The sequence below is a fragment of the Hemibagrus wyckioides genome, linkage group LG06 (genome assembly GCF_019097595.1).
Source record: "Hemibagrus wyckioides isolate EC202008001 linkage group LG06, SWU_Hwy_1.0, whole genome shotgun sequence".
NCBI lineage: Eukaryota > Metazoa > Chordata > Actinopteri > Siluriformes > Bagridae > Hemibagrus > Hemibagrus wyckioides.
The window spans coordinates 40,637,142-40,657,141 of record NC_080715.1 but is presented as its reverse complement, the minus strand read 5'-3'; the positions used below and the strand labels follow the sequence as shown (position 1 = coordinate 40,657,141).

Here is a 20,000-nt window from a genome sequence, read left to right as displayed (position 1 = left end):
GACTTGTGTCTTGTGTGTGTGTGTGTGTGTGCAGACTTGTGTCTTGTGTGTGTGTGTGTGTGTGTGTGTGTGCAGACTTGTGTCTTGTGTGTGTGTGTGTGTGTGTGTGCAGACTTGTCTTGTGTGTGTGTGTGTGTGTGTGTGCAGACTTGTGTCTTGTGTGTGTGTGTGTGCAGACTTGTGTCGTGTGTGTGTGTGTGTGTGTGTGTGTGTGTGCAGACTTGTGTCTTGTGTGTGTGTGTGTGTGTGTGTGTGCAGACTTGTGTCGTGTGTGTGTGTGTGTGTGCAGACTTGTGTCTTGTGTGTGTGTGTGTGTGCAGACTTGTCTTGTGTGTGTGTGTGTGTGTGTGCAGACTTGTGTCTTGTGTGTGTGTGTGTGCAGACTTGTGTCGTGTGTGTGTGTGTGTGTGTGTGTGCAGACTTGTGTCTTGTGTGTGTGTGTGTGTGTGTGCAGACTTGTGTCTTGTGTGTGTGTGTGTGTGTGTGTGTGTGTGTGCAGACTTGTGTCTTGTGTGTGTGTGTGTGTGTGTGTGTGTGTGTGTGCAGACTTGTGTCTTGTGTGTGTGTGTGTGTGTGTGTGTGTGTGCAGACTTGTGTCTTGTGTGTGTGTGTGTGTGTGTGTGCAGACTTGTGTCTTGTGTGTGTGTGTGTGTGTGCAGACTTGTGTCTTGTGTGTGTGTGTGTGTGTGTGTGTGTGCAGACTTGTGTCTTGTGTGTGTGTGTGTGTGTGTGTGCAGACTTGTGTCTTGTGTGTGTGTGTGTGTGTGTGTGCAGACTTGTGTCTTGTGTGTGTGTGTGTGCAGACTTGTGTCGTGTGTGTGTGTGTGTGTGTGTGTGTGTGTGCAGACTTGTGTCTTGTGTGTGTGTGTGTGTGTGTGCAGACTTGTGTCGTGTGTGTGTGTGTGTGTGCAGACTTGTGTCGTGTGTGTGTGTGTGTGTGCAGACTTGTGTCTTGTGTGTGTGTGTGTGTGTGTGCAGACTTGTGTCTTGTGTGTGTGTGTGTGCAGACTTGTGTCGTGTGTGTGTGTGTGTGTGTGTGTGCAGACTTGTGTCTTGTGTGTGTGTGTGTGTGTGTGTGCAGACTTGTGTCTTGTGTGTGTGTGTGTGTGTGTGTGTGTGTGTGTGTGTGCAGACTTGTGTCTTGTGTGTGTGTGTGTGTGTGTGTGTGTGTGCAGACTTGTGTCTTGTGTGTGTGTGTGTGTGCAGACTTGTGTCTTGTGTGTGTGTGTGTGTGTGCAGACTTGTGTCTTGTGTGTGTGTGTGTGTGTGTGCAGACTTGTGTCTTGTGTGTGTGTGTGTGTGTGTGCAGACTTGTGTCTTGTGTGTGTGTGTGTGTGTGTGCAGACTTGTGTCTTGTGTGTGTGTGTGTGTGTGTGCAGACTTGTGTCTTGTGTGTGTGTGTGTGTGTGTGCAGACTTGTGTCTTGTGTGTGTGTGTGTGTGTGTGCAGACTTGTGTCTTGTGTGTGTGTGTGTGTGTGTGCAGACTTGTGTCTTGTGTGTGTGTGTGTGTGTGTGTGTGTGTGCAGACTTGTGTCTTGTGTGTGTGTGTGTGTGTGTGTGTGCAGACTTGTGTCTTGTGTGTGTGTGTGTGTGTGTGTGCGTGCGTGTGTGGTTGTTATTGTATTTGACTTAACCTAGTTCTGGGCCTTTCCGCTTTGAACAGTGTCAGGAATCATGTGTGTGCTTTGCATATACCGCTTAGCCTGAAACTGATACGCTCGCTAAGCATGCTCATTGTTAAGGAAGTCACTTTGCAGAGCACTTCCTGGACAACGGCATACGCAAACAGCCCAAACCGCCACACCACAATTCTCAGTCCTGCTGTAAAAAAAAAGGACAAAAAACAACTGTGTGTGAGAGAGAGACGGGGAGAGATTGTGTGTGTGTGTGTGAGAGAGAGACGGGGAGAGATTGTGTGTGTGTGTGAGAGAGAGACGGGGAGAGATTGTGTGTGTGTGTGTGAGAGAGAGAGAGAGAGAGAGAGAGACAGATATAGATTGTGTGTGTGTGTGAGAGAGAGAGAGAGAGACAGATATAGATTGTGTGTGAGAGAGAGAGAGACAGATATAGATTGTGTGTGTGTGTGAGAGAGAGAGAGAGAGACAGATATAGATTGTGTGTGAGAGAGAGAGAGACAGATATAGATTGTGTGTGTGAGAGAGAGACAGATATAGACTGTGTGTGTGTGTGAGAGAGAGAGAGAGAGAGAGACAGATATAGATTGTGTGTGAGAGAGAGAGAGACAGATATAGATTGTGTGTGTGTGTGAGAGAGAGACAGATATAGATTGTGTGTATGTGTGAGAGAGAGAGACAGATATAGATTGTGTGTGTGTGAGAGAGAGAGACAGATATAGACTGTGTGTGTGTGAGAGAGAGAGAGAGACAGATATAGACTGTGTGTGTGTGAGAGAGAGAGAGAGAGAGAGAGAGAGAGAGAGACAGATATAGATTGTGTGTGTGTGAGAGAGAGAGACAGATATAGATTGTGTGTATGTGTGAGAGAGAGAGACAGATATAGATTGTGTGTGTGTGTGAGAGAGAGAGAGAGAGAGAGAGAGAGAGAGACAGATATAGATTGTGTGTATGTGTGAGAGAGAGAGACAGATATAGATTGTGTGTGTGTGAGAGAGAGAGAGACAGATATAGACTGTGTGTGTGTGAGAGAGAGAGAGAGAGAGAGAGAGAGAGAGACAGATATAGATTGTGTGTGTGTGTGAGAGAGAGAGACAGATATAGACTGTGTGTGTGTGAGAGAGAGAGAGAGAGAGAGAGAGAGAGAGAGAGAGACAGAGAGAGAGACAGATATAGATTGTGTGTGTGTGTGAGAGAGAGAGAGACAGAGAGAGAGAGAGAGACAGATATAGATTGTGTGAGAGAGAGAGAGAGAGAGAGAGAGAGAGAGAGAGAGACAGATATAGATTGTGTGTGTGAGAGAGACAGATATAGATTGTGTGAGAGAGAGAGAGAGAGAGAGAGAGACAGATATAGATTGTGTGTGTGAGAGAGACAGATATAGATTGTGTGAGAGAGAGAGAGAGAGACAGATATAGATTGTGTGTGTGAGAGAGAGACAGATATAGATTGTGTGTGTGAGAGACAGATATAGATTGTGTGTGTGAGAGACAGACAGATATAGATTGTGTGTGTGTGAGAGACAGATATAGATTATGTGTGTGTGAGAGAGACAGATATAGATTGTGTGAAAGAGAGAGACAGATATAGATTGTGTGTGAGAGAGAGAGACAGATATAGATTGTGTGTGTGAGAGAGAGACAGATATAGATTGTGTGTGTGTGTGAGAGAGAGAGAGAGAGACAGATATAGATTGTGTGTGTGAGAGAGAGACAGATATAGATTGTGTGAGAGAGAGAGACAGATATAGATTGTGTGTGAGAGAGAGACAGATATAGATTGTGTGTGTGAGAGAGAGACAGATATAGATTGTGTGAGAGAGAGAGACAGATATAGATTGTGTGTGAGAGAGAGACAGATATAGATTGTGTGTGAGAGAGAGACAGATATAGATTGTGTGAGAGAGAGAGACAGATATAGATTGTGTGTGTGAGAGAGAGACAGATATAGATTGTGTGTGTGAGAGAGAGACAGATATAGATTGTGTGTGTGTGTGTGAGAGAGAGAGAGAGAGAGAGAGAGACAGATATAGATTGTGTGTGTGAGAGAGAGAGAGAGAGACAGATATAGATTGTGTGTGTGAGAGAGAGAGAGAGAGAGAGAGAGAGAGAGAGAGAGAGAGAGAGACAGATATAGATTGTGTGAGAGAGAGAGACAGATATAGATTGTGTGTGTGAGAGAGAGACAGATATAGATTGTGTGTGTGTGTGTGAGAGAGAGAGAGAGAGAGAGAGAGAGACAGATATAGATTGTGTGTGTGAGAGAGAGAGAGAGAGACAGATATAGATTGTGTGTGTGAGAGAGAGACAGATATAGATTGTGTGTGTGTGTGTGAGAGAGAGAGAGAGAGAGAGAGAGAGAGAGAGAGAGAGAGACAGATATAGATTGTGTGAGAGAGAGAGACAGATATAGATTGTGTGTGTGAGAGAGAGACAGATATAGATTGTGTGTGTGTGTGTGAGAGAGAGAGAGAGAGAGAGAGAGACAGATATAGATTGTGTGTGTGAGAGAGAGAGAGAGAGACAGATATAGATTGTGTGTGTGAGAGAGAGACAGATATAGATTGTGTGTGAGAGACAGACAGATATAGATTGTGTGTGTGAGAGAGAGACAGATATAGATTGTGTGTGTGAGAGAGAGAGAGACAGATATAGATTGTGTGTGTGTGTGAGAGAGAGAGAGAGAGAGAGAGAGAGAGAGAGAGAGACAGATATAGATTGTGTGTGTGAGAGAGAGACAGATATAGATTGTGTGTGTGAGAGAGAGAGAGACAGATATAGATTGTGTGTGTGTGAGAGAGAGAGAGAGAGAGACAGATATAGACTGTGTGTGTGAGAGAGAGAGAGAGAGAGAGAGAGAGACAGATATAGAATGTGTGTGTGAGAGAGAGAGAGAGAGAGAGAGAGAGAGAGAGACAGATATAGATTGTGTGTGTGTGTGAGAGAGAGAGACAGATATAGATTGTGTGTGTGAGAGAGAGACATATAGATTATGTGTGTGTGAGAGACAGACAGATATAGATTATGTGTGTGTGAGAGAGAGACAGATATAGATTATGTGTGTGAGAGAGAGACAGATATAGATTATGTGTGTGTGAGAGAGACAGATATAGATTATGTGTGTGTGTGGGAGAGAGAGACAGATATAGATTGTGTGTGTGTGTGAGAGAGAGAGAGAGAGAGAGAGAGAGAGAGAGAGAGAGATATAGATTGTGTGTGAGAGAGAGACAGATATAGATTGTGTGTGTGAGAGAGAGACAGATATAGATTGTGTGTGTGAGAGAGAGACATATAGATTGTGTGTGTGAGAGAGAGACAGATATAGATTGTGTGTGTGAGAGAGAGAGAGAGAGAGAGACAGATATAGATTGTGTGTGTGAGAGAGAGACAGATATAGATTGTGTGTGTGAGAGAGAGACAGATATAGATTGTGTGTGTGAGAGAGAGACAGATATAGATTGTGTGTGTGAGAGAGAGACAGATATAGATTGTGTGTGAGAGAGAGAGACAGATATAGATTGTGTGAGAGAGAGAGAGAGAGAGAGACAGATATAGATTTTGTGTGTGAGAGACAGATATAGATTGTGTGTGAGAGAGAGAGACAGATATAGATTGTGTGAGAGAGAGAGAGAGAGAGAGAGAGACAGATATAGATTTTGTGTGTGAGAGACAGATATAGATTTTGTGTGTGAGAGACAGATATAGATTATGTGTGTGAGAGAGACAGATATAGATTGTGTGTGAGAGAGACAGATATAGATTATGTGTGTGTGAGAGACAGATATAGATTATGTGTGTGAGAGAGAGACAGATATAGATTATGTGTGTGTGAGAGACAGACAGATATAGATTGTGTGTGTGAGAGAGAGACAGATATAGATTGTGTGTGTGTGAGAGACAGATATAGATTGTGTGTGTGAGAGAGACAGATATAGATTGTGTGTGAGAGAGAGACAGATATAGATTATGTGTGTGAGAGAGAGACAGATATAGATTGTGTGTGTGAGAGACAGACAGATATAGATTATGTGTGTGTGGGAGAGAGACAGATATAGATTGTGTGTGTGAGAGACAGACAGATATAGATTATGTGTGTGAGAGAGAGACAGATATAGATTATGTGTGTGAGAGAGACAGATATAGATTGTGTGTGTGAGAGAGAGACAGATATAGATTATGTGTGTGAGAGAGACACAGATATAGATTATGTGTGTGAGAGAGACAGATATAGATTGTGTGTGTGAGAGAGACAGATATAGATTATGTGTGTGTGAGAGACAGACAGATATAGATTATGTGTGTGTGGGAGAGAGACAGATATAGATTGTGTGTGTGAGAGACAGACAGATATAGATTATGTGTGTGAGAGAGAGACAGATATAGATTATGTGTGTGAGAGAGACAGATATAGATTGTGTGTGTGAGAGAGACAGATATAGATTATGTGTGTGTGAGAGACAGACAGATATAGATTGTGTGTGTGAGAGAGACAGATATAGATTATGTGTGTGTGTGAGAGAGACAGATATAGATTGTGTGTGTGAGAGACAGATATAGATTATGTGTGTGTGAGAGAGAGACAGATATAGATTGTGTGTGTGAGAGAGACAGATATAGATTATGTGTGTGTGAGAGAGAGACAGATATAGATTGTGTGTGTGAGAGAGACAGATATAGATTATGTGTGTGTGAGAGAGAGACAGATATAGATTATGTGTGTGTGAGAGACAGACAGATATAGATTGTGTGTGTGAGAGAGACAGATATAGATTGTGTGTGTGAGAGAGAGACAGATATAGATTGTGTGTGTGAGAGAGAGACAGATATAGATTGTGTGTGTGAGAGAGAGACAGATATAGATTATGTGTGTGAGAGAGAGACAGATATAGATTGTGTGTGTGAGAGAGAGACAGATATAGATTGTGTGTGTGAGAGAGAGACAGATATAGATTATGTGTGTGAGAGAGAGACAGATATAGATTGTGTGTGTGAGAGAGAGACAGATATAGATTGTGTGTGTGAGAGAGAGACAGATATAGATTATGTGTGTGAGAGAGAGACAGATATAGATTGTGTGTGTGAGAGAGAGACAGATATAGATTGTGTGTGTGAGAGAGAGACAGATATAGATTATGTGTGTGAGAGAGAGACAGATATAGATTGTGTGTGTGAGAGAGAGACAGATATAGATTGTGTGTGTGAGAGAGAGACAGATATAGATTGTGTGTGTGAGAGAGAGACAGATATAGATTGTGTGTGTGAGAGAGAGACAGATATAGATTGTGTGTGTGAGAGACAGATATAGATTATGTGTGTGAGAGACAGACAGATATAGATTGTGTGTGTGAGAGAGACAGATATAGATTGTGTGTGTGAGAGAGAGACAGATATAGATTGTGTGTGAGAGAGAGATATAGATTATGTGTGTGTGAGAGAGAGACAGATATAGATTGTGTGTGTGAGAGAGAGACAGATATAGATTGTGTGTGTGAGAGACAGATATAGATTATGTGTGTGAGAGAGACAGATATAGATTGTGTGTGTGAGAGAGACAGATATAGATTATGTGTGTGTGAGAGAGACAGATATAGATTATGTGTGTGAGAGAGACAGATATAGATTGTGTGTGTGAGAGAGACAGATATAGATTATGTGTGTGAGAGAGAGACAGATATAGATTATGTGTGTGTGAGAGAGAGACAGATATAGATTGTGTGTGAGAGAGAGATATAGATTATGTGTGTGTGAGAGAGACAGATATAGATTATGTGTGTGTGAGAGAGAGACAGATATAGATTGTGTGTGTGAGAGACAGATATAGATTGTGTGTGTGAGAGACAGACAGATATAGATTATGTGTGTGTGAGAGAGAGACAGATATAGATTGTGTGTGAGAGAGAGACAGATATAGATTATGTGTGTGTGAGAGAGACAGATATAGATTGTGTGTGTGAGAGAGACAGATATAGATTATGTGTGTGTGAGAGAGACAGATATAGATTATGTGTGTGTGAGAGAGAGACAGATATAGATTGTGTGTGTGAGAGAGACAGATATAGATTGTGTGTGTGAGAGACAGATATAGATTGTGTGTGTGAGAGACAGACAGATATAGATTGTGTGTGTGAGAGACAGATATAGATTGTGTGTGTGAGAGACAGATATAGATTGTGTGTGTGAGAGACAGATATAGATTGTGTGTGTGAGAGACAGATATAGATTGTGTGTGTGAGAGACAGACAGATATAGATTATGTGTGTGAGAGAGAGACAGATATAGATTGTGTGTGTGAGAGAGAGACAGATATAGATTGTGTGTGTGAGAGAGAGACAGATATAGATTGTGTGTGTGAGAGACAGACAGATATAGATTATGTGTGTGAGAGAGAGACAGATATAGATTGTGTGTGTGAGAGACAGATATAGATTGTGTGTGTGAGAGACAGACAGATATAGATTATGTGTGTGTGAGAGAGAGACAGATATAGATTATGTGTGTGTGAGAGAGACAGATATAGATTATGTGTGTGTGAGAGAGAGACAGATATAGATCATGTGTGTGAGAGAGAGACAGATATAGATTGTGCGTGTGAGAGACAGATATAGATTGTGTGTGTGAGAGACAGACAGATATAGATTATGTGTGTGTGAGAGAGAGACAGATATAGATTATGTGTGTGAGAGAGAGACAGATATAGATTGTGCGTGTGAGAGAGAGACAGATATAGATTATGTGTGTGTGAGAGACAGATATAGATTGTGTGTGTGAGAGACAGACAGATATAGATTATGTGTGTGTGAGAGAGAGACAGATATAGATTGTGTGTGAGAGAGAGACAGATATAGATTATGTGTGTGTGAGAGAGACAGATATAGATTATGTGTGTGAGAGAGAGACAGATATAGATTATGTGTGTGTGAGAGAGACAGATATAGATTGTGTGTGTGAGAGAGAGACAGATATAGATTGTGTGTGTGAGAGAGACAGATATAGATTGTGTGTGTGAGAGAGACAGATATAGATTATGTGTGTGTGAGAGAGACAGATATAGATTGTGTGTGTGAGAGAGAGACAGATATAGATTGTGTGTGTGAGAGAGAGACAGATATAGATTGTGTGTGTGAGAGAGACAGATATAGATTATGTGTGTGTGAGAGAGACAGATATAGATTATGTGTGTGTGAGAGAGAGACAGATATAGATTGTGTGTGTGTGAGAGAGACAGATATAGATTGTGTGTGTGAGAGAGACAGATATAGATTATGTGTGTGTGAGAGAGACAGATATAGATTATGTGTGTGTGAGAGAGAGACAGATATAGATTGTGTGTGTGAGAGACAGACAGATATAGATTGTGTGTGTGAGAGACAGACAGATATAGATTATGTGTGTGTGAGAGAGAGACAGATATAGATTATGTGTGTGTGAGAGAGACAGATATAGATTGTGTGTGTGAGAGAGACAGATATAGATTATGTGTGTGTGAGAGAGACAGATATAGATTATGTGTGTGTGAGAGAGAGACAGATATAGATTGTGTGTGTGAGAGACAGACAGATATAGATTGTGTGTGTGAGAGACAGACAGATATAGATTATGTGTGTGTGAGAGAGAGACAGATATAGATTGTGTGTGTGAGAGAGAGACAGATATAGATTGTGTGTGTGAGAGAGACAGATATAGATTGTGTGTGTGAGAGAGACAGATATAGATTGTGTGTGTGAGAGAGACAGATATAGATTGTGTGTGTGAGAGAGAGACAGATATAGATTATGTGTGTGAGAGAGAGACAGATATAGATTGTGTGTGTGAGAGACAGATATAGATTGTGTGTGTGAGAGACAGACAGATATAGATTATGTGTGTGAGAGAGAGACAGATATAGATTATGTGTGTGTGAGAGAGACAGATATAGATTGTGTGTGTGAGAGACAGACAGATATAGATTATGTGTGTGTGAGAGAGACAGATATAGATTGTGTGTGTGAGAGAGAGACAGATATAGATTGTGTGTGTGAGAGAGAGACAGATATAGATTGTGTGTGAGAGAGACAGATATAGATTGTGTGTGTGAGAGAGAGACAGATATAGATTGTGTGTGTGAGAGACAGATATAGATTATGTGTGTGAGAGAGAGACAGATATAGATTGTGTGTGTGAGAGAGAGACAGATATAGATTGTGTGTGAGAGAGACAGATATAGATTGTGTGTGTGAGAGAGAGACAGATATAGATTATGTGTGTGAGAGACAGACAGATATAGATTATGTGTGTGAGAGAGAGACAGATATAGATTGTGTGTGTGTGAGAGAGACAGATATAGATTATGTGTGTGAGAGACAGACAGATATAGATTATGTGTGTGAGAGAGAGACAGATATAGATTATGTGTGTGTGAGAGAGACAGATATAGATTGTGTGTGTGAGAGAGAGACAGATATAGATTGTGTGTGTGAGAGACAGACAGATATAGATTGTGTGTGTGAGAGACAGACAGATATAGATTGTGTGTGTGAGAGACAGACAGATATAGATTATGTGTGTGAGAGAGACAGATATAGATTATGTGTGTGTGAGAGACAGACAGATATAGATTATGTGTGTGAGAGAGAGACAGATATAGATTATGTGTGTGTGAGAGACAGACAGATATAGATTATGTGTGTGAGAGAGAGACAGATATAGATTATGTGTGTGAGAGAGACAGATATAGATTGTGTGTGAGAGAGAGACAGATATAGATTATGTGTGTGAGAGAGACAGATATAGATTGTGTGTGAGAGAGAGACAGATATAGATTATGTGTGTGAGAGAGAGACAGATATAGATTATGTGTGTGAGAGAGAGACAGATATAGATTATGTGTGTGAGAGAGAGACAGATATAGATTATGTGTGTGTGAGAGAGACAGATATAGATTGTGTGTGAGAGAGAGACAGATATAGATTATGTGTGTGAGAGAGAGACAGATATAGATTATGTGTGTGAGAGAGACAGATATAGATTGTGTGTGTGAGAGAGACAGATATAGATTATGTGTGTGTGAGAGACAGACAGATATAGATTATGTGTGTGAGAGAGAGACAGATATAGATTATGTGTGTGAGAGAGACAGATATAGATTGTGTGTGTGAGAGAGACAGATATAGATTATGTGTGTGTGAGAGACAGACAGATATAGATTATGTGTGTGTGGGAGAGAGACAGATATAGATTGTGTGTGTGAGAGACAGACAGATATAGATTATGTGTGTGAGAGAGAGACAGATATAGATTATGTGTGTGAGAGAGACAGATATAGATTGTGTGTGTGAGAGAGACAGATATAGATTATGTGTGTGTGAGAGACAGACAGATATAGATTATGTGTGTGTGAGAGAGACAGATATAGATTATGTGTGTGTGAGAGAGAGACAGATATAGATTGTGTGTGTGAGAGACAGATATAGATTGTGTGTGTGTGAGAGAGACAGATATAGATTATGTGTGTGTGAGAGAGAGACAGATATAGATTATGTGTGTGAGAGAGAGACAGATATAGATTGTGTGTGTGAGAGAGACAGATATAGATTGTGTGTGTGAGAGAGACAGATATAGATTGTGTGTGTGAGAGAGAGACAGATATAGATTGTGTGTGTGAGAGAGACAGATATAGATTATGTGTGTGAGAGAGAGACAGATATAGATTGTGTGTGTGAGAGAGAGACAGATATAGATTGTGTGTGTGAGAGAGAGACAGATATAGATTATGTGTGTGAGAGAGACAGATATAGATTATGTGTGTGAGAGAGAGACAGATATAGATTGTGTGTGTGAGAGAGAGACAGATATAGATTGTGTGTGTGAGAGAGACAGATATAGATTGTGTGTGTGAGAGAGAGACAGATATAGATTGTGTGTGTGAGAGAGAGACAGATATAGATTGTGTGTGTGTGAGAGACAGATATAGATTGTGTGTGTGTGAGAGACAGATATAGATTGTGTGTGTGAGAGACAGACAGATATAGATTGTGTGTGTGAGAGAGAGACAGATATAGATTGTGTGTGTGTGAGAGACAGATATAGATTGTGTGTGTGAGAGAGACAGATATAGATTATGTGTGTGTGAGAGAGACAGATATAGATTATGTGTGTGAGAGAGAGACAGATATAGATTATGTGTGTGTGAGAGAGACAGATATAGATTATGTGTGTGTGAGAGAGAGACAGATATAGATTGTGTGTGTGAGAGAGACAGATATAGATTGTGTGTGTGAGAGACAGATATAGATTGTGTGTGTGAGAGAGACAGATATAGATTATGTGTGTGTGAGAGAGACAGATATAGATTATGTGTGTGTGAGAGAGAGACAGATATAGATTATGTGTGTGAGAGAGAGATATAGATTGTGTGTGTGAGAGAGACAGATATAGATCATGTGTGTGTGAGAGAGAGACAGATATAGATTGTGTGTGAGAGAGAGACAGATATAGATTGTGTGTGTGAGAGACAGATATAGATTGTGTGTGTGAGAGACAGACAGATATAGATTATGTGTGTGTGAGAGAGAGACAGATATAGATTGTGTGTGAGAGAGAGACAGATATAGATTATGTGTGTGTGAGAGAGACAGATATAGATTATGTGTGTGTGAGAGAGAGACAGATATAGATTGTGTGTGTGAGAGAGACAGATATAGATTGTGTGTGTGAGAGAGACAGATATAGATTATGTGTGTGTGAGAGAGACAGATATAGATTATGTGTGTGTGAGAGAGAGACAGATATAGATTATGTGTGTGAGAGAGAGACAGATATAGATTGTGTGTGTGAGAGACAGATTGTGTGTGAGAGACAGACAGATATAGATTATGTGTGTGTGAGAGAGAGACAGATATAGATTGTGTGTGAGAGACAGACAGATATAGATTATGTGTGTGTGAGAGAGAGACAGATATAGATTATGTGTGTGTGAGAGAGAGACAGATATAGATTGTGTGTGAGAGAGAGACAGATATAGATTATGTGTGTGTGAGAGAGACAGATATAGATTATGTGTGTGTGAGAGAGAGACAGATATAGATTATGTGTGTGAGAGAGAGACAGATATAGATTGTGTGTGTGAGAGACAGATATAGATTATGTGTGTGTGAGAGAGACAGATATAGATTATGTGTGTGTGAGAGAGAGACAGATATAGATTATGTGTGTGAGAGAGAGACAGATATAGATTGTGTGTGTGAGAGACAGATATAGATTGTGTGTGAGAGACAGACAGATATAGATTATGTGTGTGTGAGAGAGAGACAGATATAGATTGTGTGTGAGAGAGAGACAGATATAGATTATGTGTGTGTGAGAGAGACAGATATAGATTGTGTGTGTGAGAGAGACAGATATAGATTATGTGTGTGTGAGAGAGACAGATATAGATTATGTGTGTGAGAGACAGACAGATATAGATTATGTGTGTGTGGGAGAGACAGATATAGATTGTGTGTGTGAGAGAGACAGATATAGATTGTGTGTGTGAGAGAGAGACAGATATAGATTATGTGTGTGTGAGAGAGACAGATATAGATTGTGTGTGTGAGAGAGAGACAGATATAGATTGTGTGTGTGAGAGAGACAGATATAGATTATGTGTGTGTGAGAGAGACAGATATAGATTATGTGTGTGTGAGAGAGAGACAGATATAGATTGTGTGTGTGAGAGAGAGACAGATATAGATTGTGTGTGTGAGAGACAGACAGATATAGATTATGTGTGTGTGAGAGAGAGACAGATATAGATTATGTGTGTGTGAGAGAGACAGATATAGATTGTGTGTGTGAGAGAGACAGATATAGATTGTGTGTGTGAGAGAGACAGATATAGATTATGTGTGTGTGAGAGAGAGACAGATATAGATTATGTGTGTGAGAGACAGACAGATATAGATTGTGTGTGTGAGAGAGAGACAGATATAGATTGTGTGTGTGAGAGAGAGACAGATATAGATTATGTGTGTGAGAGAGAGACAGATATAGATTGTGTGTGTGAGAGAGAGACAGATATAGATTGTGTGTGTGAGAGAGACAGATATAGATTGTGTGTGTGAGAGAGAGACAGATATAGATTGTGTGTGTGAGAGAGAGACAGATATAGATTGTGTGTGTGAGAGACAGATATAGATTGTGTGTGTGAGAGAGAGACAGATATAGATTGTGTGTGTGAGAGAGAGACAGATATAGATTATGTGTGTGAGAGAGAGACAGATATAGATTGTGTGTGTGAGAGAGAGACAGATATAGATTGTGTGTGTGAGAGAGAGACAGATATAGATTATGTGTGTGTGAGAGAGACAGATATAGATTATGTGTGTGAGAGAGAGACAGATATAGATTGTGTGTGTGAGAGACAGACAGATATAGATTGTGTGTGTGAGAGAGACAGATATAGATTATGTGTGTGTGTGAGAGAGACAGATATAGATTATGTGTGTGAGAGAGACAGATATAGATTGTGTGTGTGAGAGACAGATATAGATTATGTGTGTGAGAGAGAGACAGATATAGATTGTGTGTGTGAGAGAGACAGATATAGATTATGTGTGTGAGAGAGAGACAGATATAGATTGTGTGTGTGAGAGAGACAGATATAGATTGTGTGTGTGAGAGAGACAGATATAGATTATGTGTGTGAGAGAGAGACAGATATAGATTGTGTGTGTGAGAGAGAGACAGATATAGATTATGTGTGTGAGAGAGACAGATATAGATTGTGTGTGTGAGAGAGAGACAGATATAGATTGTGTGTGTGAGAGACAGACAGATATAGATTGTGTGTGAGAGAGAGACAGATATAGATTGTGTGTGAGAGACAGACAGATATAGATTGTGTGTGTGAGAGACAGACAGATATAGATTGTGTGTGTGAGAGAGAGACAGATATAGATTGTGTGTGTGAGAGAGAGACAGATATAGATTGTGTGTGTGAGAGAGACAGATATAGATTGTGTGTGTGAGAGAGAGACAGATATAGATTATGTGTGTGGGAGAGAGAGAGAGAGATTGTGTGTGTGTGGGAGAGAGAGAGAGAGATTGTGTGTGTGTGTGGGAGAGAGAGAGAGAGATTGTGTGTGTGTGTGGGAGAGAGAGAGAGAGATTGTGTGTGTGAGAGAGAGACAGATATAGATTGTGTGTGTGAGAGAGAGACAGATATAGATTGTGTGTGTGTGGGAGAGAGAGAGAGAGATTGTGTGTGTGTGTGGGAGAGAGAGAGAGAGATTGTGTGTGTGTGGGAGAGAGAGAGAGTGTGTGTGTGTGTGTGGGTGGGTGGAGTGTGTGCACTTTGCACCATTGCCCCTCCCCCTTGCATTTGGGTGTCAGCTAACTGCTGCAATCTGTAACTTAGTCACTTAAATACTTCGTTTGCAAAACTTTATTCAATTAATAATTTAGAAACTGGGTGGTTTGATGACGCGCAACTCCCACTTCTGCATCTCACACACACACATACACACACACACACACACACATACACACACACACACACACACACACACACACACACTAGCTCCAAGCGCTGAAGTCGAGGAGGAAGCGAAACCCAGAAGAAATGCTTTAAACACCAAATACTTTCTAAATTATTGACACCCTTCACGAACACAATCAAACGCTGCCAGTCCCACTTTCTAAGACTGTCAGCTTTATGCTCAATTTTTCCAGAGTATTTCCGTGTGTGTGTGTGTGTGTGTGTGTGTGTGTTCTTTCCAAAACATGTTTTGAACTACTGAGATGATAATCTAAGCAAGCCGTTTGAATCTAAGGAGCGGTGTGTGTTCCACCAGGCCCTGCTGCGTGAAAGGCAGTCACAAGCGATCCAGCTGCCTTGGTACTTTTGTCTTTTCATCTCGTCTGACCCCACAACCTGTTCTGAAATTACGAGTACATCACGAGGTGACTTTTAAGTTTGGGGGAAAAAAAAAAGAATACCAAGCCAAGCATCTCGGTTCCCGAAAACATGTACATATTCGTTTGAAAAATAGAAAAAAAAAGTCATTTTTGGGTGGGTGGGTTAAAGGTCACGGCTTCACCGCAAACTGTAATGTCACATGATAGGGATTTGTTTAAAAAAAGATCAGAAACCTTTAGCTTTGGTTAAGTGTCTGAACATCAGTTATGACTGTAAGCCTAGTAGCTCCTAGCTACAACAGTATTTTATTTATCCCTGGCTGATGACAGTAAAGGGTGCCAATACTTTTGTCTTTTACCCCTTTTCCAGCTCAAGACAGTCTTTTTTATTTTTATTTTATTTATTTATTTATTTTTTTACATCTTCTACCAATTTCTGTTAATCTGTCTGTCTTTTGTTCTTTCTTTTTGGTCTTTTCTTTTCTTTCCTCCATTTCCCAGCCCATACTGTTCATACTGGAGTTCTTCTGAGTTGGAGATGAAGTCATCCCACACGTCAAATGAGTGTCATTCATAAACATTCGCTTCCGCATGCGAGCTTTTACTTCAGGCTGGTTTACATCTGCGTCTCGAGCTCAAACGTTTAAGATTCAGAACTCGGATTAAGGCCAAATCTGTAGATTACTCGGATTAAACTAAGATTTTAAGACTCGGATTAAAGGAAGAGCTTGAGACTCGGATTAAAGGAAGAGCTTGAGACTCGGATTAAAGGAAGAGCTTGAGACTCGGATTAAAGGAAGAGTTTGAGACTCGGATTAAAGGAAAGTCTTGAGACTCGGATTAAAGGAAAGTCTTGAGACTCGGATTAAAGTAAGAGCTTGAGACTCGGATTAAAGGAAAGTCTTGAGACTCGGATTAAAGGAAAGTCTTGAGACTCGGATTAAAGGAAAGTCTTGAGACTCGGATTAAAGGAAAGTCTTGAGACTCGGATTAAAGAAAAATCTTGAGACTCGGATTAAAGGAAAGTCTTGAGACTCGGATTAAAGTAAGAGCTTGAGACTCGGATTAAAGGAAAGTCTTGAGACTCGGATTAAAGGAAAGTCTTGAGACTCGGATTAAAGGAAAGTCTTGAGACTCGGATTAAAGGAAAGTCTTGAGACTCGGATTAAAGGAAAGTCTTGAGACTCGGATTAAAGGAAAGTCTTGAGACTCGGATTAAAGAAAAATCTTGAGACACGGATTAAAGTAAGAGTTTGAGACTCGGATTAAAGGAAAGTCTTGAGACTCGGGTTAAAGAAAAATCTTGAGACTCGGATTAAAGTAAGAGCTTGAGACTCGGATTAAAGTAAGAGCTGGAGATTCAAATTAAAGTAAGAGCTTGAGACTCGGATTAAAGGAAAATCTTGAGACTCGGATTAAAGGAAAATCTTGAGACTCGGATTAAAGTAAGAGCTTAAAACACAGATTAAATTAAAATCTTGAGACTCAGATTAAAGTAAGAATTTAAGACACAGATTAAAAAATATATTGAGACTTGGCTTAAAGTAATATCTTGAGACACTGATTTAACTCTGATTAAAGGAAAATCTTGAGACTCGGATTAAAGTACGATCTTGAGACTGAGATTAAAGTAAAATCTCGAGACTCAGATTTATCTCAGATTACAGTCAGACTCGAGTGATGGTATTTAAAGTTAAGTTCTCACCTTATAGCTACATTGCTGCCGTCTATGACCACGGGCCTGAAGGGGTTGGAGCAGTGCGAGTTGCCGTGTGTGGTATCGACGTGTTTGTGCTGTGTCGAGGAGCCACATCCTCGCGGGACGAGCTGAGGACTGCTCTCCGGCGCCCCCGGTGCTCCAGCGGCGTTAGTGCGACACGTCTTGATCAGCTCCTGGAGGATGTCGTTGGTCTGCGCGTCATGCTCCAGCGTCTGCAGGACTCGCAGGATGTCTGAGCGGGAGTAACCCAGCTTGAGGAAACGCTTCACTTTGTTCTGATCGCGCTCCATGTCTGTGTTCGTCTGCATGTGTCCTCAGGTGTGTGTATGTGTATCAGTCCTCTGTGTCTCCTCCTCCTGCCCACGTGTTCTTTATAAGTGTCTGGGGGTGGTTTGGGGGGGGGGGGGGGTTGTCCTGATCTTTTGCCTCGATGGGGGAATCCGCCTTCAGCGTGTCTTCTGGTTTCCACTGTTTGTGGAAGAAGTATGTATGAGGAGGCGGGTTCTCTCTGGGTAAACACAGAAAGGTCAGGTAATGTTAGGGGCTTTTACACTCCAGTTCACAAAACATCTAGCGCTACTACAAACACATACACACACACACACACACACACACACACACAATCTATTTTTAACAGCGTGTGCATCAACAGGACGTCATGACGAGACCACAGAAGAAAGGAAGGCGCTTTTTGCTGCTCGGTTCGGTGGGATTGTCACCTTTTATGCTCTGCTTGCGTCAGAATCTCTGATTCTTAAGAACTTGTTGCAGTGCATTATAAGTGCAGTGGAAGTGCATGTACAAGAGAGGCTAAGTGTCTGAGAAAGATAAAGAGAGAGAGAGAGAGAGAGAGAGAGAGACCGTGGGCGTGTGTACTCGTGTATTGGAAAGCCCCTACGTTTCACCAAGACTTATTTATGAACCTAATATGAAAAGCAGAACTAACTCATACACACGTCATGCCTTATGGATTCACACCAGTAACCTTTTAACCAAATTACAGCCGAGTCCATCTGTCCGTCGTGTTTTGAAATCTTTCCGTCAGATTATCACACATGGCCCACAGTGTGGCTGTGTTTGAGTGACTAACTGTTTAGTGGTGAACCATGTTCCACACACACACATACTTTTTGTCTTTAAGTCCTATGTGTCAGTGATTTTAGTAGGAAAGAAGTGAATAAAATCTTTTTGATGAAACCCACAATGTTTTTTTTTTTTTTTTTAAACACCCCCCACCTTATACTGTATCCTTTAGACAGTGAGAAGATAACCGCAAAAAAAAAAAAAAGACCGAGTCAGTGTGTTAAAGTTTAAAGGAACGTTGCTGAAGCTGATGCTTCGAAACTCGAGGCAGATGTTATGCTTGTGTGATTTAACAGCATTGTTTAAGTGCTGGCAGATTTCCTAGTCTTTGTCCCTCTCATCATTTTTCTCCCTTTTTTTCTCCCTACCTCTTCTTTTTTTAACCTGCTGTTAAAGGAAACTTTCATCTCCTGTTCAATACTAACGAAATTTGCCCCATTATATTTTTGTCCTGGCACAGCTGGGTGCTGTTTGCCCCACTCCTTCTATTACCTGGAACATTCTATGCCCTGCTGTTTTCCTCAGCCAAAGGTAAGGACAAACTTTCTTTTTATTTTCCTTGACCATTTTTGCTTAAAATCACCACTCAGGATTGCCTGACATGTCTGACCTGACACAGTTTGCCCTGCTCTCCGGTGCACAAAGACAAAAGTAGAGGTTGTGTGTCCTTCCCCCTGCCCTCACTTGGCTTAGGTAAAGGCAGAATTCCTTCCGTTTCCTTCCTGGTCACAAGTAAGAACTGTCTACACTCGAGCCAAGTGAGGAAAGAAGAGGAACAGAGTGTCCCTCACCTGGTTACAGTACTGACCATATGTCCTTCTCCCTACTTCATCTGGCACAGTTACAAACACTTTGACCCCCCCCCCACACACACACACACACCACCACCACCTGGCACAGTTAGACACTGCCCCCCCCACCTGGCACAGTTACAGACAGTGTAATCCTGTGCCCCCATACACAGCTGGCACACTTACACACACTGTGCCCCCCTCCTGGACACTTACACACACTGTGCCCCCCTCCTGGACACTTACACACACTGTGCCCCCCTCCTGGACACTTACACACACTGTGCCCCCCCTCCTGGCACACTTACACACACTGTGCCCCCCCTCCTGGACACTTACACACACTGTGCCCCCCTCCTGGACACTTACACACACTGTGCCCCCCTCCTGGACACTTACACACACTGTGCCCTCCCTCCTGGACACTTACACACTCTGAGCCCCCCCCTCCTGGACACTTACACACACTGTGCCCCCCTCCTGGACACTTACACACACTGTGCCCCCCCCCTCCTGGACACTTACACACACTGTGCCCCCCCTCCTGGCACACTTACACACACTGTGCCCCCCCTCCTGGACACTTACACACACTGTGCCCCCCCCTCCTGGACACTTACACACACTGTGCCCCCCCCCTCCTGGACACTTACACACACTGTGCCCCCCCCTCCTGGACACTTACACACACTGTGCCCCCCCTCCTGGACACTTACACACACTGTGCCCCCCCCTCCTGGACACTTACACACACTGTGCCCCCCCCCCCCCCCTCCTGGACACTTACACACACTGTGCCCCCCCCTCCTGGACACTTACACACACTGTGCCCCCCCCCTCCTGGACACTTACACACACTGTGCCCCCCCCCTCCTGGACACTTACACACACTGTGCC

The 20,000-nt window shown here is 41.9% G+C and overlaps 1 protein-coding gene across 1 annotated transcript in view; it reads right to left on the bottom strand.

Moving 5' to 3' along the window:
* LOC131354325 (endoribonuclease ZC3H12A-like) overlaps nucleotides 1–17,543 on the bottom strand; it is a 25,643-nt gene extending 8,100 nt beyond the window's left edge. The window contains exon 1 of the mRNA XM_058391832.1: nucleotides 17,215–17,543. Coding sequence (XP_058247815.1) covers nucleotides 17,215–17,537 — 323 coding nt within the window. The 5' untranslated portion in view covers nucleotides 17,538–17,543. The remainder of the gene's footprint in view (nucleotides 1–17,214) is intronic.
* Nucleotides 17,544–20,000: the final 2,457 nt, after the last annotated feature.